Source organism: Clytia hemisphaerica, unplaced genomic scaffold (assembly GCF_902728285.1).
Source record: "Clytia hemisphaerica strain Z4C2 unplaced genomic scaffold, Clytia hemisphaerica genome assembly, whole genome shotgun sequence".
NCBI classification, from domain to species: domain Eukaryota; kingdom Metazoa; phylum Cnidaria; class Hydrozoa; order Leptothecata; family Clytiidae; genus Clytia; species Clytia hemisphaerica.
Genome location: NW_027103794.1, coordinates 386599 through 413394, shown reverse-complemented (window position 1 = coordinate 413394; position 26796 = coordinate 386599). Strand labels below are relative to the sequence as shown.

The following is a 26796-nucleotide window of genomic DNA, read 5'->3' as shown; positions in this document are numbered from 1 at the left end:
ACAGGGTATTCTCTGTAAAGGTTGAAACCGCCCATTATTCGTTATGATATCATGGTAACACGTTAAAATTCTATTTATACTGAATTGGCTCTCCTTTGTACGGAGATATAAATTGACTGTAACTCGTGGCTTACAGACCTCTAAATTTTGAATATGCTTTCCTGACCTTTTATAATTTATCTATACTGTCTTTTTAGTTAGATTTCTTTCAGGAAACATGTAAAGGCATTCCGCCATAGCTAGGTTAAACACCTATCTAGGGGAAACAAATGTCTGGTACTGCAATGTTTTGTCGTTAGAAATTATCACTCCCCCTCTCAAAAGCAACCCTAACTTGCAACTCCAATAGAAGACAGGATAATATAAACTTCCAAAATTTTAGCCATCGTATTATTTTTATACAGAAAGTTTGATATTTCACCTACCCTTATTGCAAATCTATAATCTAACCCTCTTGGTGTACCCGTTTTTTTTATAAGGAACTTTAACTTTGCTCTGAGCCTGGAGTTTCTTATTTTTACAGAGAATTTCAGCCTCAAAGTTCCTTATCAGGTTCCTTATTTACATAGCTGCTAAATTTGGATAACACAGGGGGGGGGTACAGCCGCGGGGTACTAACCCATAGCCGGGTGGTGGTGTCTAATTTGGAAATTCAAAAAAGTTAGTACCCGGTACTAATTTTGGGGTGGGGGTGGGTATATTTCCAATTTTAAGTTAGTACCCGGTACCAATTTTAGGGTGGGGTGGGTATCATTTCAATTTTTCTTCAAGTACTCAGGCCCTGAATATGGTATATTTGTTTAATTTTTTGTCTTCAACTTTCAGGATTTTGATGAGAATAGATTTCCTTGTTATGGCTTACAGTATCTGACAGTATTGAAAAGTTTCCCCTTCCAATTGAAGGTATTTCCCTGCTTATCAAGTATGTAGGGAAGTTTGGAGGTTGTTAGTTTCAATAGTTTTCAGAAAAAAGAACTGTTATGCTTCTATCAATAAAGAATTATTTTATTCAAATTTATGGGTACTTTCCCTACTTTCTAAGAGGAGAATTTTATGACTAAGTTATACAAATATTGAAATAGCTAATGTAAAGAAAGCTATTGTTCAAAATCAGTATTGTTTTAATTAGTGAGAAGGATAGTTCGTGTCTTTGATATCTCAAGTTAGAACGAGGTATATGTTTGTCATTGCCTTCTGATGAAAAGAATTACAAGCTGTTGCATCCAAAGTGATACAATCTGTCTTTTAAACAATAAAATTCTTATCCAAACTGATGATTCTACAGCCTGGTTTTTGTTAGAGGGGTTAGTTTACACGTTTTTTTTTTATAAGGAACCTTAACTTTGCTCTGAGCCTGGAGTTCCTTATTTTTACAGAGAATTTCAGCCTCAAAGTTCCTTATCGAGTTCCTTATTTACATAGCTGCTACGTTTGGATTCGCAAAAATTCCTTATTTTTTGGACCATTTTCAGCCTCGAGTTCCTTATAAACGTGTTCCTTGTAAAAAAAAACGTGTATTTTAGCTTATTGCAGTTTATATTATACCCTATAGCTTATTTCTGTTTATATTTGTTTGTTTGTTTGTTTGTCTGTTTATGACAATTAAGACGGAGGCAGGTCAACTAAATAAAGCCGACCAGAGCCAACAATGCAACTTTTTTCTATTTCAACTTCTTTCATAAGATTGACACAGTTTTGAATAATTTGAATAAATTACCAATCTATTGAAGAAAAAAATAAGGAAATCCATCCAATCCAAGCTTTCATACTATTCTTCAATTTTTATCAACTTGATTTTTACTTCTTCTGATAGATATATACTTTTATTGCCGTTATTACAGCTATATAATATTTTACTTTTGCCAAGGAATTTCCTTGTTTTACCTTTGTAATTAAAAGTTGTGTTTGATTTAAAGAACTTTTAAGAGGATCTGAGTTAGAACATGGTATATACAAGTCATAATAACAACAAAGAGCTGCTTTTGCTGGCTTTTGAAAGATTGGGACCATGCTTGGCAAGTTTTAAGGGTGGTGTCTCCTATTTTCCTTGGTAATTTTAAAGCTGGTACCCGGTACTAAAAAGGGGGTGGGGGTCCCTTTTTCCTTAAAAGAAAGTAAGTACCCGGTACTAAAAGGGGGGTGGGGGTCCCTTTTTCCTTAAGAAAAAGTAAGTACCCGGTACTAAAAAGGGGGTGGTGGTACCTAAGACAATTTTTCTTAAAAATCAGGTTAGTACCCTATGGGTTAGTACCCTGCGGATGTACCCCCCCCCCCCTGGATAACAATCTCTTACTGTTCCTTAAAATAAAACTTGTTTTCTTAGTCTCAGCCGGAGCAGTTCCTTAACAATTCCTTATTTTTTGGACCATTTTCAGCCTCGAGTTCCTTATAAACGTGTTCCTTATAAAAAAAACGTGTATGTCTCAAAAGTGTGAGACCCTCCTTTTTCTCATACGAACCAAGCAGAAAACCAAACAAAATTCTACACTAATTATATCCTTTGCGTTTTCATATAATGACCCTTTAGATTGTTAATTTGGATTAACCTGATCTAACACCTTGATTAATCATGGCATACATATATTTCTTTTATTCTTCAGGAAATACTGAAAAAAATATATATTTTTAAAATAAAAATAATTATTCACCACCCCACACCTCCGGTCCTTTGGTTGTGTTGACTTGTACAGCAAATTTGAAACGACATGACTATTTCTTTGGAAGACGTTGCACAATTGCATTCTGATGGTTTGCTTAGCAATATCAATTCTTTGGTAGGTTTAAGTTTTTATAATGCAAGTTTTCATGATTTTTTACACACCCCTGTGTGACAGACTCATACTCATTCGAAGATTCAATGTCTGAAAATTTCACTCCAAAACCATCCCCAAATGGATTTTTTAAGCTTGGAAGAATAAAATTTCTATCCCAATTGGGGCTTCGAGAATAAGTTTCACCGGGGCTGTGAGACGGGGATGTTTTTACCATGAATGAAGTTTGTTTAACGTCAAAGTTTTTCATGTATCATTGTTTTGAGATTGAGGTCCCTTTTTCATGCTTTTTAATGTTAGACTATTTTGAGTATTACTAACCAGTTTTGTAAAAAACATCCATGTAATCAGTGACCAAGACCAGCGGATATATAATAATATGGTAGGCTAAGATATCTACACTTTACACTATATCTTTATTTAGACTAAATTGTTTTTTTGTAGAATATAGAACGTTCTCTCATAATGCCGACGCTCAAAGATGATATCCGGTCCGGTATATTTTTTTCACATGAGTTTTCCATCTAATTATAAGAATCAACATAATTCAACTGGAGAGTCTTTTTCTTATAAGGTTTATTAAAATTGAAGTATGGAATGCTTTTGTTACGTTTTAATTACTGCATCACTAAATAATAATCAGTCAAGTGTTCATATAATTTGATAAATATCATGTGATACTTAAATTTGCAGAGCTCCACCCAGATTGTTCTTGATCTAGCTTAGCTTCATAATTGTTCGACCAAAAACGTTGTTTTGCTCTTATAAAAAAGGAAAGCTCTTTTATGTATTACAAATTTATAAGAATGAAAGGCTCAAATTCGACAAAAACCTAATAACATATTGAGAACAATCACAGCCTGTGATTTCAGAATGACTATAACGATGCTCAGGTGATATTGATCTAGCCCCTATTAAAGCCACTAAGTGAATAAAAAAAAACATATAAAAAAACATTTAAGAAGCCCTCATACGCGAAAAAATAGAACAGTTGAACCTTTGTCGAAGCTAACTGGTTCTTATAAAAAAAAGTATATTATTAGATGTGGATCTGTGTGGATCGTGTTTTCCGCCGTTTAATCACTATGTTTATTACATTGCTATGAGAAATGCTGTGCGATTATCAAAAAAGAACAGCAGTGTTCAAAACAGCTTCTTCTCTATGGTATTTCATTCTTTCCTCTATATTGATCATGTTTATATTGTATTATATTGGTGTCTCTTCAATGCCAAAGTAGTCTTTTATAAGCATTAAATCAAAACACCAAATATATACTCCTTAACGATCTTTGATCTTATAATAAGTGGACCCTATTAAGATTATTTACACCTATCAACCCTTCTTGCGCTTAGAGCATTATAATGAGGGTTGGGTTCAAGTTTAACAGGTTTAAAGCACACTGGCGCGACCTTTGATACGGGTATATTGTGACGTCATTTGACCAATCCCATAAGGCTTTCATATGTATATAAGCAAAATGATTAAAATTGACTCTCTCTAATTCGATCTTCACGGGACCAATTTTTTTTTCAAATTAGAGAAAAATAGGAATAATAGAGGTTCCAATTAGAGTAAAGTGAGTTGATTGTACATGTAATCTTTCTGCGAAAGAGTGTACAATTGTACAATCAAAATCACAATTAAAAGTTAATTATACTAATTACCTTTAGCATTTTTCACAGGAGACCTCTTATCTCGAGAAACTAGAAGATTTATTTTGCTCTTGTAGTTTCTAAGGTCCAGGACCTTTATCGGTCCTACTGTGATGGTCACCCCTAACACATTAGCAGCTTGCCCGCAACGTTGTTTCGCCGTTCATGTAACGCTATATGGACGTTGTGAACATAAAATAAACGTTGAAATAACGTTGAAACAACGTTGTGTGCCATCTGGGTTACTTTTAACCTTAAAACTACTAAAGGTGATTGATTGGCTTGATCATTGCTTATGTAAAATTTGTTCTTATAAATTTATTGTATGAAAATGACGACTGTACAGTCATGTGAGGTCAGATCTATTTAATTGATTTCACAAAGACATTTCATAAAAAGTCAATTACACTTGTAATTGTTCGTCCATTTTAATCAGTCATTGTTTAGCAATACTCGCCATGCCTTACTCGAATTATTTGTAACTCGCCAAACTGTTCCCCTTTATTCTCTTTCTTTATTGCTATTACTATAGCTAACTATTGTAAAATGAATTAAAAATCTCATTTTAACAAATTGAATCTCTAGCCTGTGAAAGCATTAACGTTTTTTTATGTTGGTATTTTTTTCTCTCTTGAATTTTATTGAATCAAATGTGTCCGGTTTCGATGCGGTATGTGTTCATACGCTGCAATTTCGCTCGCTACGCTTGTTATGTACGACATTTCAAAGGCTCTTGGCATTGAGTTTAAAGGCCCGAAGTGAATGGAGTTGAAACTCTTGGATGAAACGCGTGACCCGCGTGGTTTTCTAACAAACGCCATATTAAAAGTAAAATCCATAGCCACATTAGCGAGCACCTCACTAAAAACCGGGATTTTTCATCTCGTTTCTTAGTGAGTTCCAATTTGACGATTTTCGAAAAATAGAAGCCTTTCAAGTGTTTTGACGCAAATTCGATTATTTTGCTACTGAAGGAGCTTCGAAAATTAAAAGTGACATCAAAAAATCGAATGTCTAGAGCCCGAAAACCCGGGCTCAAAACATTCGAAAAAGTCGCAAAGTGGAATAGACGTTAATTGCGTTAAAAAACGCGGGTGACGTCTAGTATAGGCTATAGCCACATATGAAAAAAATGCCGCGTGAAAATAAATAAAGCGAGCTCCCTACCTAGTGCTTCTTCAATTCCAGCCTAATTGAAAGTTTTGAATTAAAAAAAAAAGATCGGCCTATAAAGGGAAATGAAGCCTCTTATTTTCCATCCTAAACGCGTGACCTGCATGGTTTTCACACAAACGCTAGATTGAAAGTAAAACATATCACCAGATTTTGAAGAATATGCCGCGTAAAAACAAAGAAAGTGCTAGATTCAATCTCTCATTCTAAATCTTTTCTTAAAAAGGTCGAAGATTCATTTCTAGCCCCTTCGGGGCTTTAAACTCAATGGTTGGTCCTTGTCCCTTGCTTTTTTACGAAGCTAAGCTTTTTCGAAAATCTCTAATTATATTTTCAATTGTTTCTTCTCAGTTTTACTCTAAATGGTTTCTTTATTAAAGCTTCGATAGCTCCCCATTTTAGATACACGTTTTTTTTTAAGAAACTAGTTTTACCAAGCAGCCTCGATGTTTCCCTAAGAAATCGGCCTCTTGAGCTTTAAATGTTTCTTACATGTTTCTAAACTTTTTGACATAATCAGCCTATTTTCATGTAAAGAAAAAAAACATTTGTTTTAATTGAAAGGTTCTTAAAAAAAGCTGAATTAAAAAATGTTATTTCCTCATTCTCAGCCTCAGCATGTTTCTTAGATGTTTCTTAGTTTTTATCTGAAAAAGCTAATTAAAATTCAGAAAACGCGTGTCAAACTAAAAATCAAAAACATTCAAACTGATCGAGAAACCATTTTCACAACTTAACGCGACAAGGACAAAAGTTGAAAACCAACAAAACAAAACAGCAACAAACCTTAAAACCAACAACAATAACAAAATAAAACCAAAAAACCAAAAAGTAACAACCCACAAATAAACAATCTTACAATAGACAAACAATAAATATAAATCTACAAATTTAGCGTAGAGAAAACCGGTAAGTGAATTTAAAGAAAGTTGAGAAATAAATGGAGTGCGGATAGATTAAGTCCAAAGTCTGGCATCAGGTGTGGCCGTGAGTAAGCTTGCCCTAATACTACTCTAGAGTCACCCGTCATCTAACCAAAGGTAAGAAAGTGTTGATCAAGCACAATCTAGAAAAGAAAAGATTTACAAAGAAAGACGCATAATCGAAGTTTGAAAAGTTGGCCCAGAGCCCGGTTCGGCGTGCCGTATCCGAGTGGCCGTACGATAGAAAAAGAAGAAGGAAATGAGGACTTCAACTTAGGCATTCTGAGCCTCATGTTTCTTAAAAGTGTGTTATACTTAAGATGTTCTTTTTTCACCATTTTGTGAGTATTTTTATCCATTTCTTAAGAAGTCTGCACCGCTGTTGTTTACATGGACCCCCCCCATGTACAAAATAGCGGCATGTATCAGTACTTTGTAGCAAATTTCGATTTTAAACACCCACCCACCCCTATAGTACAAAATGTACAAAATACTATCCAGCAAACTCCCAAAAACACCCCAACACCCCCTATATATTACAATATACTATCCAGTACTATCCAGCAAACTCCCAAATACACCCTGACACTCCCTGTATAATACAATATACTATCAAGCAAACTGCCAAATATACCCCAACACCCCCCTTACATAGTACAATATACTATCCAGAAAACTACCAAATATACTCCTACACCCCTTCATAAAATAAAAATTTTAAGCCAAAAAAACTTGAAACTTTGGGGCAAGCTTTTAATTCTTCCCATAAAAAAATTTTCAAAAAATGTTCTCGAAAATTGACAAAAAAAATTGAGAACTTAAAAAAATTTTCGACAAAAATCTAAAATAAATCACAATTTGATTTGATTTTGGCTTTTTAGTACACAAATACTAACCGGAAATTCGGAATTTAACACTGACACCCCCCTGTATAGTACACGTATACTAAACAGCAAATCAGAAATTTGACCCTGACACCCCCATGTATAGTACACAAGTACTAAACAGCAAAATTTCTTTGAAAACACCCACCCACCCCATGATACATGCCGCTTTTTTGTACATGGACCTCCCCCCCCCGGTCTGCAAAGTCTTAAAATGTTCACAACTTGTTCTTAATATTTTGGTCATCAAAGCCTTATTCTTATAATATAGTTTGTTCTTATAAATAAAAACATGTATAATTTTATCGTACCTTTTGGCAGGTTTCACTGATGCTTTCCACGAATGAGCTTTCAAACCCCACTTCCATTGAGGACCAGAATGCAACAGTGAAGAAATATCAAATGATGGTTTATTATGCTGATTCTCTATATGAAGATGATTGTTTTAAAAGAGCTGAGGTGATTTACTGGAATAGCACCCCCTATAGTTTGTCAAGTCTTGCTCCAAGTTTTACGAAACTTTCATTTACCAGTTGACGCTCTTTAATTGGGCTTTTCCAGAACAAATTTGAATATGTGGGATGTAGGATATAATATTTTTTGGAAATTTAACCCCCATGACTTTTGAACCTAACTGAAATAAATATCAACACACATTGTTACAATCATATTAATGAGTCCTGGGTTGGAAAGGACGAAACACGTATCAACAGATACAGTTTACGCGGGGATTTTCATCGAATAAGGGAGCTTATCGAATAAGAGAGCGTCGTTTATGAGAGTTTCTTGTTGACGGGGACTTTAAATTTCATCGAATAAGGGAGCCTATCGAATAGTAGAACGTCGAATTAGAGAGCATCAACAGATAGTTTTATTGTCAGGGCTTTCCGTCCGGTGAACACTACATATCATATGTATAAATCCCGTTGTGGAGCAAGCTCAAAATAATATGTTAACCATGGTACACTCTTTTCTTTCGTTACAACGAGACCAAAAATTAAAATTAAAAATAAGAACAATGCTAAGCCTGAAATTTCTTAAATCCGAGCAAGTTAAGGGTAAAGTAGTGAAAATTGAGTATAAAACCTCAATATCGCCCTAAAAATAAGAACATGATAAGAACAGTTTTAAACTGAAAACTACCAAACAAAGAATAGTCGAACCTCTACGAAAGTTTACAAGCCTTATAAAGCGAGATTGATCATCTACACTAAAATGTAATTTTTCAGTAAATTGTATTCCATTTTATTTCTTTTTTTTCAGCGATATTATACAGACGCGTTGAAGTTGAAGAAGAACTCAGCGAAGATGAAAAATAAAGCCACTACTTCCTCTAAACCGACGGTAATTTTATTCAGGAATATACTAAGAAAGATATCAGAATCAAAAAGCTAAAAGTGGTCAACGTGTATTTGCAGACAGATCTCATCGAAACGAAATTTTTCTGTTACTTGTCTCTAATTTGATCGAGCCACCCCCCAAGATACTTCCCCTATTAAAAAAATATGAAGATGCTCGAAGGGTTGAAAGTCTTTTGTTAAGCATTAATTTGGTAGTGTAGAGAGATTTCGCAGTGCAGTGTTGGAGAATTCTGCTACGGTGCGCAAGTTCTAGGGTTCGATCCCTGGCCAGGTCATACCAAAGACTTCGTACTTAGTACAAAAATGGTACTTGATGCTTCTCAGCTGGATGCTCAGAAATTAAGAGAATGATCGAGGTTAAATGGAGCAATCCAGGGAGAAAAAGAGGTGCCCTCTTCAATCTTAGTGTCGCCTCTGGCTCGCAGACTTACTTCCCTATTTAATGGCATGCCTAATCTATATTTTGTTTCCTTTCAATAGAGCACAGGTTTAACATCAGAAGTTGAAATCAAGTACAAGATTTTCAAATGCCAAACGAAATTGGATAACCACAAGGAATCATTGAATACCGTCAGTTTATTTTTTTTATATAGTTGAATTTCAAAAAGCCCACGAATCTATTTTTTAACTAAAGATATTACGGCAGGACGGCATAGCTCAGACGGACCCGGAAAATCTGGAAATTAAAAGCTTTTAGGGACAATCAATTTCTTTTCAAATTTGGCGAGAACACAGGGAAACGATTTTCCAGATTCCTTGTAACAGAAAAGCTTGCATTTTACAGAGTGTAGAGCACCTGATTTTCGAAGTTTTCTTCCAATGACGGAGGTTCCTCATACTCCTTTTTAGTCATTTAGATTCCTCCATAACATAATGTCCATTGGAAAGGTGTTAAAAAAATTCACAATTTCATCATCAGTTACGGATTGCATACAGTAATATATCAATTATAATATTTCAATAAAAATTAAGTATTTTGCTCCAATACTCAGGAAACTCAGGGAAACCGGTTCTAGCTTTCCGTCTAAGCCTTGAAAGGTGTTTTTTTAGCACTTTGGAAGCCTTAAACAACCCTGTAACATAGTCAGTAGACTAATGCCCAGGCATTATCTATACAATAGTGGTAGGGATTGATTTGGCGGAATCATCCGGCGAATTAAAGGCACTTTTTTCACAAGGACGTTTTTTCTTTCGATATTCATAGCTTGAAAGTATTGTTCCAAAACAAAGAACGCCAAAAGTCAACATGGCACTCGGTCGCTTGTACCAGAAGCATGGAATGGAAAGGTTGTTTGTATTTATATCTGTTCTATACGTTACAGGGTTTCTCTAAACATCTTATCTAGGTATCAGTGAACTCAAAAAGTCTAGTTCTCGATTAGTGCAAAGGCTCCCTATTATTATCAGGCTTTTTCGGATTTTGTATTCTCAAGGGGGGGTGTTTTCCACCAGCCTTGCATAACTTTTGATCTAGAAAAGATATGGACTTGAAATTTGGCAGAAATGTTCTCTACCATAAAAGGAGTTCATAGAAAAAAATTCGGGTTGATGACGTCATCATAAAGGTGATGACGTCATCACAAACTTTCACATTTATCGCTGACCAATGAAAAAGTACTATTCAATAAAATAGCAATTAAAGTTGAACGAATGGAGATTTTTCAATTCTGTTTTGAATTTCTAAAAGCCAAAATAAATATCTTTAACATATTTGCCGGTTTTTAACATACTAATAAAATTGACGTTTGAAATCCATGCAGAAAATGAGTAATTTTTTTCAAAAAACAATGACGTCATTTTTGATGACGTCACCAGTTTTTGAAATTTTTTTAAATATTTTTTAAAATCTATTATTGATACCTAAAACCTGTCAAAATTTGAAGTCAGTTGGATGCCTAGATCAAAAGTTATGCTAAATTTAAGATTTTGGGATTTTACAGGGTTTTAGCTGGATTTTATGATATGGCTGCACAAAAAAGTCATAAAACCTGATCTGGTCGGTGTATAATTGTAACATTTGGTATACATGTTTCTAATAGGATTATATTAAAAGTCAAAAACTTTCAGAGTGTTAAAAAAAATTTTCAGTGAGCTATTAGCAAAAGAGTGCCAGCCTGGTGGAAAACACCCCCCCCCCTGATAAAAATAGTAATTATAGTAATATTAATTCAAATAGTAATATTAATTCAAATACTAAAGTCATTTTTTGTTATCTGTTTTCCACGAGGCTCTACAATCCATATAATATTCTTTTAACATTGTCTGTACAACCAATCAGCTGTCGATGTAATGTAAGAATATTTTCACAAATTCTTAATTCTTTAGATCAGCATTGACTTGTTACAAGGAGGTTCTCAGGTAACGTATAATTACCATTAACTTTGTTTCAAGAAAATGTAGGCTACTTTTCCAAAATCGTTTTCATTTTCTGTATATTTTGTATGGCAAGATGGGAATTGAATCGTCAAAAATACAAAATATCCTGAAAAAGATTCAAAAAAGATAAAAAAATTACTTATTTTAGTACCAATGTACTAAAACATTTTTAAATTTTTTGTCTTCACACCACCTTTTTGGTATTCTATTGCCCCATGGTACAAGTTTTTTTGGATATACCGCACTTCACGATAGACCAGCGTCCGAGATTCAGAAAAGGCCTTAAAAATGGTTTTCGTAGGGCACCCCTTAGATCAGGGCAAAATTTTGATATTATGCTCCTAATAGGGTGTAGAATTGACAAAAAATTGCCCTTCGAATCTCCTGCAGTTTTTGAGTGAATTGATTTCTAGTTAATCGATAGAACTTATAACGGTTACTAACGGTTTTTTCGAAGTCTGAAAATCAAATATCTGAGGCTACCAACGGATTCAGCGTGAAAAGTAGATAAAGAAAATGGGGTTATTTGTTTTGTTTGTACCACCTGGTGCCGGGAAATGGCATTTTTAAGGCGAAAAATCGACGCTTTTGGCGTTTTCTGATGACGTCAGCATTTTTCTGGGAGCATTTTCAGAAAACAAATCATTCTCACAGCTGGATAGCCCTGAATTAGTAGTATCCGAAAATGGTATGGTTTCTTAACTTTCGATGTCTAGATCTTGAGATACTTCATTTTTAAGGTGGGTAAATATGCTGAAAAACTGCTGACTCAGCAAAAAAAATTCGATAATTTTCAATGTTTAAACCAAAATAATCTCGAGATCTAGATATCGAAAACTAAAAATCGATTCACTCGAAAACTGCAGGAGATTCGAAGGGCTAATTTATTTTCAATTCTACACCCTATTAGGAGCATAATATCAAAAATTTGCCCTGATCTAAGGGGTACCCTACGAAATGACACAATTCACTACCTCGGCCGCTGGTCTACTACACATCACGGGGACTGAGATTTTAGTACCGAGACCCCCCTGATCTTAGTACCGGGAAAGTGTACTGGGAAAATTTAAAACAGTAAAAATTCAAAAAATTTATTTTTCAGAGCATCACCGCTAGCATTGGAAGCAGTAGAATGTTTATTAAAACTTGGTGTATCTTTACAAGAAGTCATTTCACTCATGACAACCACAAAAACAAAAATGCCTGACTGGTATGCAGCATTTAAAAAGTTTTTTACATCGTTTGAAGTGTTTGAACAGAACGCAGAAGAAACTGAAACTGTACTGGTATTAGCCTGTACCACCTCGCCCACGGGCGTTTTTTACATTTTTGAAAAATTTGCCGTGTTTCGAACTTCACGTTATCTTTTCAGTCAGTGAAGAAGAGTTTGGTACAGGCTATACTCCTTGTTATATTATGAAAGTTTTTGAAGATTTTGACCGTTTTTAGCACAATTACTATTTTGTTAGTCTATTTTTCAAAACCCATGAATTCAACTTCAACCACTCACAAATTGTTCTTTAATTATTTCATTTATGTTTTTCATCTTCGGTTGGTTTTTTCTTATTATAAACAGATTTCTTTCATTTTCTTTTGCAGGCTTCTTCAATATGTAAAGGGATTTTCTTTCTCTGCTGTATGTAAATACTCTAGTAAGTCCTACTTTTCCCGGAAACAACCATTTCAATCAATTTACTACGTTTTATAAGAGCAAACTATATAAGAACATAAAGCTTCGTTGGCCAAAACATTAAGAACAAGTTGAGAACATTTTAAGGCTTTGAGGAATCTGAAACACATAATTTCTTAGGAAAATGGATCAAAATACTCTCAAAATGGTGAGAATAAGAACATATTAAAAACATTTTTAAGCTTCGAACTCAAAAAGTTAAGAACATCCAAAGGCTTCAAAAATTATGCATGTTCTTTACATGGAGGTATAAAGAAACAGGAGAAGTATGCTATTGTAACCATGCTCGCCCTACGATTAAAAAAATTACGAGGTATGCATGCTCATAATCTCATATATCGTGCATTTTTAATGAGCTCTTTTGTTGATAGGTGAAATCTTATTGGCTAACTTAAGTTAACGATGCGTCGACCCGAAGCGCAATTCGACAATCACTGGTTGGATGTGTTCCCAATGCTTACCATCTGTATTACCATTCTGCAACGTACGAGATCTTTCGCTTATTGATCAAGAGATCCAACAAGAACAATTCCAAGATCTACAATTCGAAAAACTCAATGAAAATAGACATTTGTTTTGCATCGCTCACATCAATACACAGTCCATGGTATCCACGTTCGATGAATTTGTGCTCTTTGTTAATAAATACAAATTCGATGCGGTAACACTCACCGAAACCTGGCTAAAAGACAATCCTTTCTTGCTTGATTATGTTAAAATTGAAGGTTACAAACTTTATTATCATAACCGAGACAACAGGCGTGGTGGCGGTGTCGGCATATACATCAAAGATGACATCAAGCACAAAATACGCAAAGATATCACCAACATCAACCCAGCCCTCGAACATCTATGGGTTGAAATTGAAGGAAAAAACAAACATTCTAAACTACTCCTCAATGTTGCGTATCAACCGAACTTCACGAACCAAGAAAAAGCGGATTGGCTTGAAAGCTTCGACAGAATCGTTGGAACAGCTATTCTTGACTGGACGGGAAACGTAGTAATAACGGGTGATTTTAATATCGATCTATTATCGAACTCTCAAATAAAAGATTCGTATCTCGAAACCCTTCGTTCGTTCGACCTCACCCAGCATGTCAAATCTCCATCACGTAAAGGAGTGTCGCTCATTGACCACATTTCGACCAACTCGTCATGCAAAGTCAAATTCTGCGAAGTTCTACCAACACCAGAAATCAGTGATCATGATGCCGTGTTTACCTGCTTGAACACTCGTGTCGCCCGATTCGAACCACGGTACAAAGTAATACGTGACATAAGAAACTTCAACTTACCTACATACGTAGCTGATGCTTCCAGCCTACCGTTCAATCTCGTTTATGCAACCGATTGTACAGATGATAGTCTAAGCACACTCAATCATCTACTCTTTGAGTGCGTCGAACGCCACGCACCCTTAAAAAGAATCAAAGTCACTCGTCCGCAAGCACCCTGGATGAAAGACTTACAAATCAACGATCTACAGCAAAGCTGCCACGAGAAGCGCATCGCTGCTCATCGAACTCAATCAGACTCCGACTGGAACGAATTTCGTGACGCTCGCAATGCATTAAAAAGAAAGATAAAACACACTAAAAAGACTTTCTACCGCAGACTTCTTTCATCGAAAAAAACAAAAGAAATCTGGAGGCTGATTCATCGAATTCTCAATCCAACAAAAAGTGTGATAAATATCCAACCATCCGTACTAAATGCACACTACCTATCCACGGCACCAAGAATCCTTGGATCGCAACCAACTTCCACTGAAGAAATCCAACATCTCTTCGAAATTTCGTCACTGAGGTTGATCAGGAATTTGAGTTTCAACCCGTCACTTATGATCAAGTTGTCAAAGAGATAAAGAATCTTCGAAGTGACTGCTCTGCCGGGTATGACAATCTACCAGTATCGCTGATCAAACCTATCGCCGACCATCTAGCGTCACCACTAACTCACATCATAAACACAGGGATCGCTCAAACCACTTTCCATCAGCAATGGAAAATCGGTAAAGTAACACCGATTCCAAAAACTGAACAGTCCGTCACTCCTGACCAATTCAGACCCGTCACTGTTTTGCCTATCTTATCAAAACTTTACGAACGTTTAATGGCAAAGCAGATCGTTGAGTACATCGAAAGAAACCAGATATATCAACAAACCATGTCTGGTTTCCGCAAGCGTCACTCTACCGAAACGCTCCTAATGAAGATACGAGACGACATCATTGGTGCGATGAACAAAAGCGAAGTCACACTAGCCGCCTTTCTTGATTATTCCAAAGCCTTCGATACCGTCGATTACAAAACGCTACTGGTAAAACTACGAAAGATAGGCTTTTCGAACAGTGCTGCCATGCTTATGCTTTCGTACTTATGTAATCGTCGCCAATTCGTCCAGATTGACGACAAAAAATCTGACTACGGAACTGTATCGTTTGGGGTACCTCAAGGCTCTATACTTGGACCAATTCTATTCAACCTTTATACCGTCGACCTACAAGATAATGTTGATGGTGGGAGTAAAAACCAATATGCAGACGACACTACTATCTATGAACACTGTAAGACAGTAAACCTCCCAGCTTCAATCGTCAACTTAACACATCGTTTAAACCAACTTAGAGAATGGTCAAGCACTAATAATCTGGCGTTTAATAACAAAAAAACCAAAATCATGCTACTGTCAACACTGAGAATGTCAAACCTTCACGATTTCATGAACCCCGATCACGCAACCTTTCATTTCTATCACACAGACCAACTGATAGAACGAGTTACCGTTTATAAACTTCTTGGCATCCAATTTGATCAAAATCTAAATTGGCAAACTCATATCGATAAACTCTGTCAATCAGTTTACGCAAAATTATACGTGCTACGCTATCTTCGTCGTACAGCAACTTTTCGTCTGCGGAAGCAACTGGCCGAAGCCCTTCTTATATCGAAGTTACACTACTGTTGTTCATTGTTCTGGAAACTGCCACAAATCCAGTTGAAAAAACTTGATAAACTGCTATGCAGAATTGCAGCTTTTGTGACGCTGAGATATTCTACAATCGAGGATGTAGTACAGCTTGGTTGGTTACCGATCCAGCAGCAAATTAATTTTGGAACTTTGAAACTCGCACACAAATCGATTCACCAGGATGAGTTTCCATCGTACTTAAAAGGTTTTAAATTAAGAGTCGCTGGACGTAATACTCGTAATGTTGAGGAAGTTGAATCTAAATACGAGACTAATGTATCGGAAAAATTATTTGTTGGCAAGGCAAGTCGCCTTTTGAATGATATTCCAAAAGCGATCAGGGAAGAACCTGATCACAAAAAATTTCGCAATATTTAAAAAAAGTATTTATTAGATCGTAGTCTGGCAATATTTTATACACGTTATATCTAATTTTTTTTTTCTACAATCGGTAACCTAACAGCAATCTATACATTACTTAATCTTATAGTTTTCTTCGTTCGAGTTAGCAGTATTCAACTCTACAATTTCTCATCATGTTCAAGTCTTAGCAACGTTTTTCGGGTCGTGCCAGTTTTATCCTATTTCAAGCCAATATATTGTAGATTCTATGACCATGAGGTCTAGTGGTTATATTATTAATATTTACCTTACAATATTTACTTGATATTTTAGTCTGGTGGTCTGATCAACCCTGCAATTTTCGCAGGATTAGCCAATTCAATACTATTACAACTCAACCGAACTTTTCCTAATCTACCACTACAACACTGTCAAGCTATACTTTCTGTTTTTTTTTTCTGCAATTTTGCGAGCTCTGTCAGTATCCTTGAGTTTTGTTTTGTGTTTTGTTTCTACAGTTTTACGGTTTTACAATCTGCAATTTTATGAGCTCTGTCAGTATTCTTGAGTTGTTTTTTTTGTGTGTTTTGTTTCTACTACAGCATATTTTTTCCATAGAATATAATTATCTTTTTATTTAAATATGATTATTTTTACATAGGACGAATAGCCATTGTAAAATATGGAAGAGCCTGAAAGACAATTAATAAATAAAAATAAAAAAAGTGTTGGAAATAAGATGAGACGAGATTCATTGTTTCTGACATTGGTGTAAGAAAATATTTGGACTAAAAAAGGGCCTGTAAACTTTGCAATCCTTCATCAAATGACAAGATTTTTCGATCAACATTTTCTTCAAGGTGAACCATATTGCTTAATACTTTCCTCCAAAATTCTCCAGCGACTTTTTGTCTACAAATTGGGTCTGAAATTGTGTGTGCTTATAAAGAACTTTTTATTTTCTGGCTAGAGAAAATATCTTTTCAAAACAAAATTTAATGGATGCCAAAATTGAATGCAAACTTATTTCGTGGAGCTAAATTTTATTTTATTCTCGTATATTAGAAGGCTAGAAATCTTCGATGCTGATAGTGAGAATGTTCAGAACAGACTTGAGTTCTACTAAAAAGTCGTATTTCGTCGGGCGAGCCTAGAATTTCTTTTGATTTATTACATAAAAGAAATCAAAAGACTTTAACGACCAATTACCGACAAATTCATCTCCTGTCTTTCTTTATACCTCTATGTTCTTTATAAGAAAACGTGTAATGGTTGATAGCACTGACCTTTATAATCCGGGACTGAGTTATATCCGCCATTTTGATCGAAGTTTTAAAAAGATGTGCTAGGTGTATTAAGAATGAATGACTTGAACAAGATTTTCTGTTTTTCCACTTTTTAGAAGCCATCCAAGTGTATAAATCTTTGGAATCACAGGTACTTTATCATGGTATTTAAAAATTCGCAATAAAATCACCAAAAACTCCAAGGCACTATATATTTAATGTGCTACTGCACTGTAGAAGTTTATCAGCGAGTTTATGTGTTCGAGATAAATCGAAGGAGACGGTATAAAGCAAAGTTGACATGCCGTCCACGTTGTCCGACGACGGTAAAAACACCGAAATAACGTCGTCTGTTTAGGTGAGCAATATAGCGTCGTTCACCAAGTATTGACTTTGTTTTAGGTCGACTTCACTTACCATCGCCCTCGATATCCTCCGATACATAAACTCGCTGATATCACGTTAAGTTTGCGACAACCAATGTTTAAAGTTCTCCAGGCTAAAGATACAGTTAACTCTCGCTAATTCGAACTTCTATTATTCTAATCTTTCTATAATTCGAACTGAATCTCAGTGTCACCCAAGGAGAAACGCTCATAAAATACTTTCTATTATTCGAATCCCTCTATTATTACGAACTAATTATGTTTCTCTTTCGAGATCGGATTAGTGAGAATCAATTGTACGTTTTCCGTCTAGAAAGTAAGGATTAATTTCATTAAAATCAAGTTACAAACCCGAGCTACCAGGAGAAACAAAACATAGTCGTAGCTCATTAATATAACCAAAAGAGAAATAAAATTTACAACTACTAAGTCTTCCTCATCTCCATTTTAGCACTTGAAAGAAAACATCAATTTATTGAGCAAACTGGGCGAATCTTATTATCGGATAGGTGAAAAACAAACTGCTTCAACGCATTTTAGCAAGGTGAGTTGACATGCTGATCTATATTGATCACTGACTTTTACAAACCCTGGACTTACGTATATCCGTCATCTTTAAACGGAGTTTTTTTTCAGAGTGGTACCTGCGAAGAATGCCATTGTAGTGTTAAAATTCTGTCCAACGATAAACGGCGCTACATCAAAAATGTTCAAGGAAATGTAGATCTAGTGTTCTCGATACATTACACCACTGTGGAGTAGTGTTACCATTAGGGTAACAGTTTAAAAGAAACTCCGACCAAGTAATTTAGCTTGGCCGGGACCGAGAAACTGCCTCCAAGGTTCACAACATAGAGTTTCATCCATCTTTCCCCGGAGATTGGATAAATCAGAACCTGACGATTCTATTAAACCCTGGATATGGTTACGGGGAAGTTTAAGGGATAGCTTTTTGGTCTTATATCTAGGTAAAGGAAACACTGAATATGGGGATCTTCTCATTTCTGCCTTCGGTCCTTCCTATTATTCACCAGCCCTAGAACATTTCAAGGAAAAGAAGATTTATCTCTAACTTTTTTACTTGTTCGGGGAATTATCCCGTATGATGTGAAGTATGTGTTCAGCTTTACAGACTGCTCATCAAATTCTTTGTAATTGAATCGTTTGAAAATCTAATGCAAAACATATAACAAAATTGTGGACTACTTTAGGCGTACAAACTTTCACGACTTTTGTGAATTTTAGCCCTTTTCGCGAAAGTAAATGTTTTTGAATTATCTTGAAAGAGCAATCCGCGAAAGTTTATGCATGCGAAAAAAAATCTGAAAATATAGTTTACTCAAATATTCCTGTTTGATGGTAACAAGTATAAAATTTTGTTTAGAAATTATGCAAAAGTCCATCAATTGTGGTTTGAGTACATTTGAACGATCAAAACACTAGTTTTATGCACCGAAAACTTGAATTTTCTACTAAAAATATACCTCATTCGCGAAAGTTTATGCTCACAAAAAAGATCTTTTTTTCAAATTCGCGAAAGTAAAAATGTCGTAAATTTCGCGAATTTTCACCCTCGCGAAAGTTTCTGCCCGTGAAAGTTTGTACGGCTAAAGTAGTCCATTTAAAACTGGACACACATTTTTGAGAAATCTCTAAGCAGTTAGCCTTCTAGGGTGTGAAGGAATATAATCACTGTATCTGTTATAAGGAAAGCCAAGCTCCTTTTTGTCACTAGTATTTGGTTGTAAAAAGATTTCGTTTCCAGAAATTTGTCCGCTAAAAGTCAAATTTAAATCAGCATAAATCACTGTTATGTTTTCTTTTCAGTTACGAGCCCTAGACAAGACCAATTTACGTGGCATGGATATTTACGCACACATTTTAGCTGACCAAGGACAAAAAGCTGAATTAGAAATGTAAGAAAAACCAAAAATCACTGCCATTTTCCGAGATCATACATTCTTGACATATTTATTTTACTTTTGTTTTTTTGACGTAACTTTTAATTTAATCACTACTTAATAAGATATCTGGCTCGGGACCACACTCAATTGACATGTACGTAAAATCTTTTGACATTAAAAAAATTTTAAGTTTGCTGAATACTTACAGAATAACTATTTCTCCTCTAAAAAGAATAAAAAAATGTTTAAAGTATGTCTCCATATAATCTGCAGCGGGGAAAGGCTGTAACTCTTGATAGAATTCAAATAGATAGCGGTTTTGTGCCCGTTAGAAATATATTCTGGAGTGAAATAATTATTTAAAAATAAAAAATAAAAATAAAAATGGAATCAAAATCAACTTCTTGTAAAACAGTGTTACGATCTTCATTTTTAGATCTTAGCATGTCATAAAAGCAAAAAAAGATATTTATTCAGTCAAAAAATACAGTTTGAAATTTTTGCCTGGTTGAGTTGAAAAAGGGTTCTGATTTTTCGTTTTCAAAAATTTTCTCACATTTGTGTTGTTCTAAGATCAATGAATCACTCTTATGAAAATGATAATCAAACCTCAGTTATTGAAGAAATTGATTTTTTTCTCTTTCATTTTCAATCTTCATTTTCAGACTGTTTTGTTTCTTTTCTCTTTCATAATATTCCACTCTTAAATACCTATAATTTCAACAAACAAAACCGCTATTCATTTCAAATGCTATCCAAAATTATAGCCTATTTTGTCTCTACTGCAGATTTATATCATGTTTCCACTCTGTTCTAGATCAATATTTTCAAAGATGATTTTTATAATTTTTAGTTTGGCTCAGGAACTTTCAGATGTCACTCAAATCAAAACTGAGCCCTGGGTTGCCATGTCTTACTACTGCTCATGCGCAAACCAAAAAGCACGTGCTATATATTTCGCACAAAAGGTATAACCATAACCTTAACTTATCATTCACTGAAACTTTTCGGATCTTAAGATTCTGCTAAGGGTAGCAAACCTTAAAATCTACTTCCAGTCCTCTAAGAGTTACATAAAAAGGAAAAATACCGAAAAATCCCGGTCTTTATCCCTCAAAAGGCTCAATTTCAGAAAAAAAGCTCGGATAAAAGTCCCAAGTTATTTACTTTTATCCTCGCGATATTTGACCCGAAGAAACTCATTTTTCTCGTGTCAAATACTTGATTAATTAGTTAGTTATATTGGTTATAATGAGACACACTCTTTTTCTTTTAATTTGAGAATAGTTTAATTCTAAAGAATACGTTAATAAAGCTTAATTGTTCTAACGCTGAAAATGATTTATATTATGATTTTCTCACCACCTACAGGCTCACACTACAGACACATCAAACGTAGAAGCTTTAACACTGAAAGGTAATCAATCAATTAGCCCTTTCCGTAAAGCCTTTTTCACATGTACGTAAAATTTTACTTCAGACTACAGGAGTTGGGAATTTCCATAACCTTATGTAGTGTTGGAAGGTAAGCAAACTTCGCTTTAGGCGGCCTGAAAACATTACGTAAGCTTAGGTAAATTTCCCACTCTTGAAAAAGGTCTGAAGTAAAATTTTACGTATCTACATGTGGAAAAAATCTTGACGGAGAAGCTAACTTTCTTATAGTAATCCTCTGGTCCGGGTTGGGGTTTTTATAGTAAGTGTTGGAATTTTTATAGCAAGTCTTATAATGATCCACTTGTGCTGAAGCTATGATACAGCGCAACCTGGTTGACATAAACCCACTAATACACCTTTTCAACCGTAGCCGCCAATTGCCGCGCGGGCATTTTTCGTCCGTCTTACCACTCTTTCGCACCTATAGACTATAGAAAAAGGTGTAATTGGGTCGAGTTTAGGGGATAATTAAATAATAAAGTGGCCCACGCCTGACCATGCGACTACGGTCGAAAAGGTGTATTGCTAAAGTGCTTTAAGTAAAACAGATTCGCCGACTAAATACGGATAGAGAGCTGAGTTTTCTCTAGTCAGGAACTGTATGTATAGTGAAGAAGGTTAGATGACATATGTGACCTTCAGGAATCGAATCTTTGCCGCTTGCTTGGTGACACAGTCATTAGACTACTGTGCCAACGTGACCTAAAGATTTTACTATTTTCGATTAGGGCACTACTTATTCTTCACCTTAAATACATCCATGCATCAAATGTAAAACTCTGAAAAGAACGGCTTATGTCCTGGATATTCATAAGTGTCTAACACTTCTTCCATTTCAGATGGGCCTTGAAAAGAAGCATTTATGTTCTAAAGTTTAGCAAAATTCAATAAAATACAGCTTTCTCTATCTAATTCGAACTTCTCTATTATTCGAATCTTTTTATAATTCAAACTGAATTTCAGTCTCCATCAAGGGAAAAGACTATTATTCGAGTCCCTCTATTATTCGAACTAATTATATGTTTCCCTTTTAAGATCGAATTAGTGAGTGAGTCAACTGTATTAAGAATTTAAAGTTGTGTTAAAATTCGATTTTACGTCTACGAAGAAGGAAAATTTATACTACTACTATCATTACAAAATAACGTTTTCGGGATGTTCCTTTACAGCGTCATTATTGAAATCTTTGAACAAACACCAAGAATCAATCATCCATTTTCGTGAAGCAATTCGTTTAGCACCAAATCAATTGGAATGTTATGAAGGTGGATTCATTCAACTATCTGTAATTCGAAACCTCTATGATTCGAATTGTTACGTCAGACATTTTCTATTGGGAAAATGGATTTCCTGGACTCTGAATGGTTTTCATGATATGTTGCTTTTAAAATGTTTTAACCTACATGTTTTTTTTATAAGCATAACGCTTATAAGCAAGCATAATAAGATTTGCAAATTCCTAAGCATAACATGAGCATATATGTCAGTCTAAAATATTTTTCAAGTGTTCATTTTTATCTGTTTAAAAAGGTTTGGTAAAGGTCAAGTAAGAAATAAGACATTCCACGGCTAGCTACATTCTACTGCTCCCAAAATCTGAGCAAATTTTTACAAATTTTTGAAATTTCATTAAAGACTTGGCTCGGGGTGAATCATAAGCATGATTCTTAAGCATTTAATAAGCATAAACTATGCCTGGATGCTTTGAAAACTTAAGCATACATCAGCCTGACCAAGGGGCATACACTTTCTTATGAAAAAAACATGTATGTTTCGTGACTTATATATTCGTAAGTTCGGTCACCGTTTTATTTTCAAAACATAAACCAAATCGCGACCCAGAATGCTTTTCTTCCTTCTATATGATTTTCTTGTATTTTTAAATTTAGGCTTGGTTGAGTGTCACACATCGCTGAAAAGAAACAAAGAGGCTATGAACATTGCACGAAATGCCCATAAAACGATTGGACCTAATGCACGCACACTGGCAGTAAGATTGATCTTTTTAACACCAGAGGGTCACGAGTGCACAAGTCAACTCTGAAAAGTCATCCGACTTTGGTCGAATCTGGTAAAATGAATGTTTTCAAAAATTTTGAAGGGAGAATTAATTTTGAACCTTCAGTTCTGAACAAAATTTCTACATACTTTGCAAAAAATTACCCAAATTCAATATTGAGTTGACCCAGCTTCTTCAGGTACCAGCCAAAGTAAAGATAAAACGATATATGGGTAAAAATATGTTTCGAAAATTTACTTAGACCTAGCCCTGTAAACCGGGCGACGAAAGTCCGTCTGCTGGATCCAATCTTTCCGATTTTCATGATGGTGATGGCTTCAGTAACGGGTTAAGTCGCCAAGAGGGATCTAGAGCAGCGTTCTGTGCTCGTATATTTTGATTGACTTGGAAATCTTTACAAAGCAATTTTTTTACGCTTAATGACTTTTAAGACTTCTCTAAATCACGCCAAAAGACAAATAATGTTGAAGATATAAATATTTTTCAAACAAAAAGTTTATAATCGCGACACAATTTTGCGAAGGGGTGTGTAGGTGTATCTCGCCAAATTCTCTGACTAACTCGAACCTTTTTCATTGATTTTTAAAAGTCTACAACTTTTTGACCTAGATTGTAGGTTTTTTATATTTTTCTTACACGTTTTTCTTATAAGAACAACTTATATAAGAACACAAGGTTTCGATGCAAGAACAAGTTAAGAACATTTTATTTTAAGGCTTTGTGGACTCAAAAACACCCATACAAAATGGTGAAAATAAGAACATTTTAGGAACATTTGTGAAACCCAAAAAGTTAAGAACATCCGAAGGCTTCAAAAATGTTGGAAGTATATTAAAGGGGGGGGGGAGAGGTCCCATATTCAAGTAAAGGTAGTCCTAATCTCAACTTTATTGTAGTCTCTGTTGTATGCAATGATTTCGAATTTTAACAATCTCATTTTATTTGATGTTTCAGTTATGTGCAAAAGTTTACAGTACAGACGCAAATCTACAAGAAAAAGTAAGTATTTTTGCAGTGACTCGTGATTCTCATTAAACCGTCAAACGTGTAGGAATCTGATGCCCTCATCTGATGAATGGGTTTTTATACTTGCGTGAATGCACTTGAAAATTTTTAAAAATCTGCGTGAATGCGTGAATTGGAAAGTTTTGCGTGAATTGTGCAAATTTCGAAAAAATATTATGTGAATGTGTGAATTTGGGAAAAAATTGCGCGATTGCGTGAATTGATGATCCGCGGGGGTGGGGGGCTCTTTCATATTATTCGCAAAATCCAGAGTGAGCAAACCCCTTTCTTGTGCAATACTTGATGACCTGAAACCCTCGTGTTTAAAGTCTATTATTCTTATGAGATGGTTTTTTTATGATATGTTTATTAAATTGAATCCTTTCCAAAGTCTTGTAAGATTCAATAGACCTTTTCGCCTTTGCGTCCGCCATATTGAATTGTATGCAAAAATTATGGTTGCCGAATTGCCGTGGTGAAATTCCCTTAGAAAGTATGCAAAACATATGCAAAAAGAAAGTATTAAATAAAAACTTACATGCATAATTGGAATTATATTAAAGTGTAATCTTGTAGAAGAAAGATTAAATTTGCTTCTCTTGAAAACTAAAAACAATTATATTCACTCATCTCTTAGAACAAGCACTTCAAAAGACCATAACATTAGACAGAATCTCAAACTGAAAAATCACCCGCGAAGGTAAAAAACAATCCTTATTCGGCTGACGGCAAATTATTCTCCTGGGAATAGATAAAGTGTGACGTCATAATTACTGCTTTCAGTTTTGTTTTGAAAGTTTGATGTGTGTACTCCGTCTTCGTGGAATTTCTTAATGGCATGAAAACAGATATGCAATGTCTTTAAGAACAAATTCCTAAAAGGCTTTTGTTGTTCTGTAAATATTTCCTTTTGGATTAAGAATTCCATCTTTTATTGTTCTAATGATTATAATATTTATTTATAAGATGCTTTGTTGTCTTTTTAATCTTTGTGTAAACTTGCATATGTTTTGCATACATTCCAACTAAATCCAACCACGGCATTTTCGTTCCTGTATTTTTGCATACAATTCAATATGGCGGACGCAAAGGCGAAAAGGTCTATTACAGCCAATGTTCTCTAATTCCATTTTAAGGGAGAGTGGACTTTTATCGAATAAGGGAACGTAACGAATAGTAGAACGTCAAATTAGAGAGCGTTAACTATGATTGGGCTTTTCCAGAATATGGGGCGTGGAGGATATAATATTTTTTGGAAATTTACCCCCCGGACAGCAAGTCTAACCCCCCCCCTCGGACAAGCATTAGTTGACCCCATGGAAAATCAAAATTACCCTCAAACAGAGCAAAATTACCCCAAAATTACCCCCTCAAACAGGGCAAGTTTACCCCCGGAGGTAAATTAAAAGGTAAAGGTAAAGGTAAATTTTGTAGATTTTCACTACCCCCCCCCCCCGGACACTATATCCTCCACCCATGTGCGGTCATTTTTTGGAAGAGCCCATTAGTAATATGCTTTGTAAGAATTATATCCTTGGTCTGTCAATTTTTATTTCCAGTGCTTTTACAACTTAATGAGTGTCACATTGGTCAAAGATAAACACTCAAGGGGTTTAGGGTTTCCTGCTTTCTGAGTTCAATTCAAAGTTCAATGTTCTATATAGATTAACCAGCAAGCTAGTTCCATAAAAGTATCACTTGTTTTACTTCAGGCCAAAGCGATGTTAAAAAAAGCGTTGACACACGATCCAAGTTATTTACCAGCAGTTTATCAATTGGTCGAACTGTTCATGAAGGGTGATGAATTTCAAGGGGCTTCTGAATTGTAAGATCATATACATTTCATAAGAAACTGTACCGTCGTTTTTGATAAGTTTCCTATTTTTTTCGCACTAAGATTCCTTTGCCACTTTACTAGTGGAAAAATACCAGGGCTTCGGAAGTTAGTCGATTTCGTGAGTAAACACAAGATTTTCCGTGCCATTAAAGACAAATCCTTTCTAATCTCATGGCGGTTGTCCTTGGAAAAATAGCGGAAAGATTCCGGAAAAGTGACAAGAAACTTATAAAAAACGACGGTACCAAGACGGAATTAGTTGTTACGCTTGTCTCCCGAATAAGCAGGGGGTAGGAAAATTTTCTAGTGTGGGGGGGTCTAATAAGAGGGGGTAATTTTAAAACAGAATTTTTTTTAACTGATATCAATTTCGACAACAAAAAAAGAAACTTTATCAAATGAACACGTAAAATAAGAACCAATACAAACAAAAAGGAAAATTTAACAAGTTTAGAGTCTATCTACACTGTAATAAAATATTGAATTATTCGAATTTAATTAGCGGGGGGTCTTAATAAGACCAGGGGGATGGTAAGTTTTCAAATAAATAAAATTGTATTTTAATCATTTTTTTCCAAGGCTGTCAAAACAATTGGAGTCACAGCAAACTTCAACGCTTCATCAACTCTACGCAGATTGTTTGAAAGAAACGGGCAACACAAGTGAAAGTATGGACCAATATAATAAAGCTCTCAGGTACGAAATTCATCATCCTTTGTGACGTCATCTTAATCCAAAAAAAGAAAACGTTTTTTGAAAATAATTTTAAGATGTT

At 35.1% G+C, this 26796-nt stretch overlaps 1 protein-coding gene across 1 annotated transcript; it reads left to right on the top strand.

The window, feature by feature from the left end:
• Nucleotides 1-2598: 2598 nt before the first annotated feature.
• LOC136806318 (anaphase-promoting complex subunit 7-like) lies at nucleotides 2599-26742 on the top strand. The gene is made up of 18 exons (XM_067062872.1): nucleotides 2599-2774; nucleotides 7726-7863; nucleotides 8668-8748; nucleotides 9246-9335; nucleotides 9970-10052; nucleotides 11091-11123; nucleotides 12244-12351; nucleotides 12741-12793; nucleotides 17549-17583; nucleotides 18270-18362; nucleotides 19646-19734; nucleotides 20576-20690; nucleotides 21094-21139; nucleotides 22329-22424; nucleotides 23049-23149; nucleotides 24134-24178; nucleotides 25897-26009; nucleotides 26601-26742. Exons 1-18 carry the CDS (start codon nucleotides 2706-2708, stop codon nucleotides 26740-26742), a joined length of 1530 nt encoding a protein of 509 aa, XP_066918973.1. The 5' UTR covers nucleotides 2599-2705.
• The last annotated feature ends 54 nt before the right edge of the window (nucleotides 26743-26796 follow it).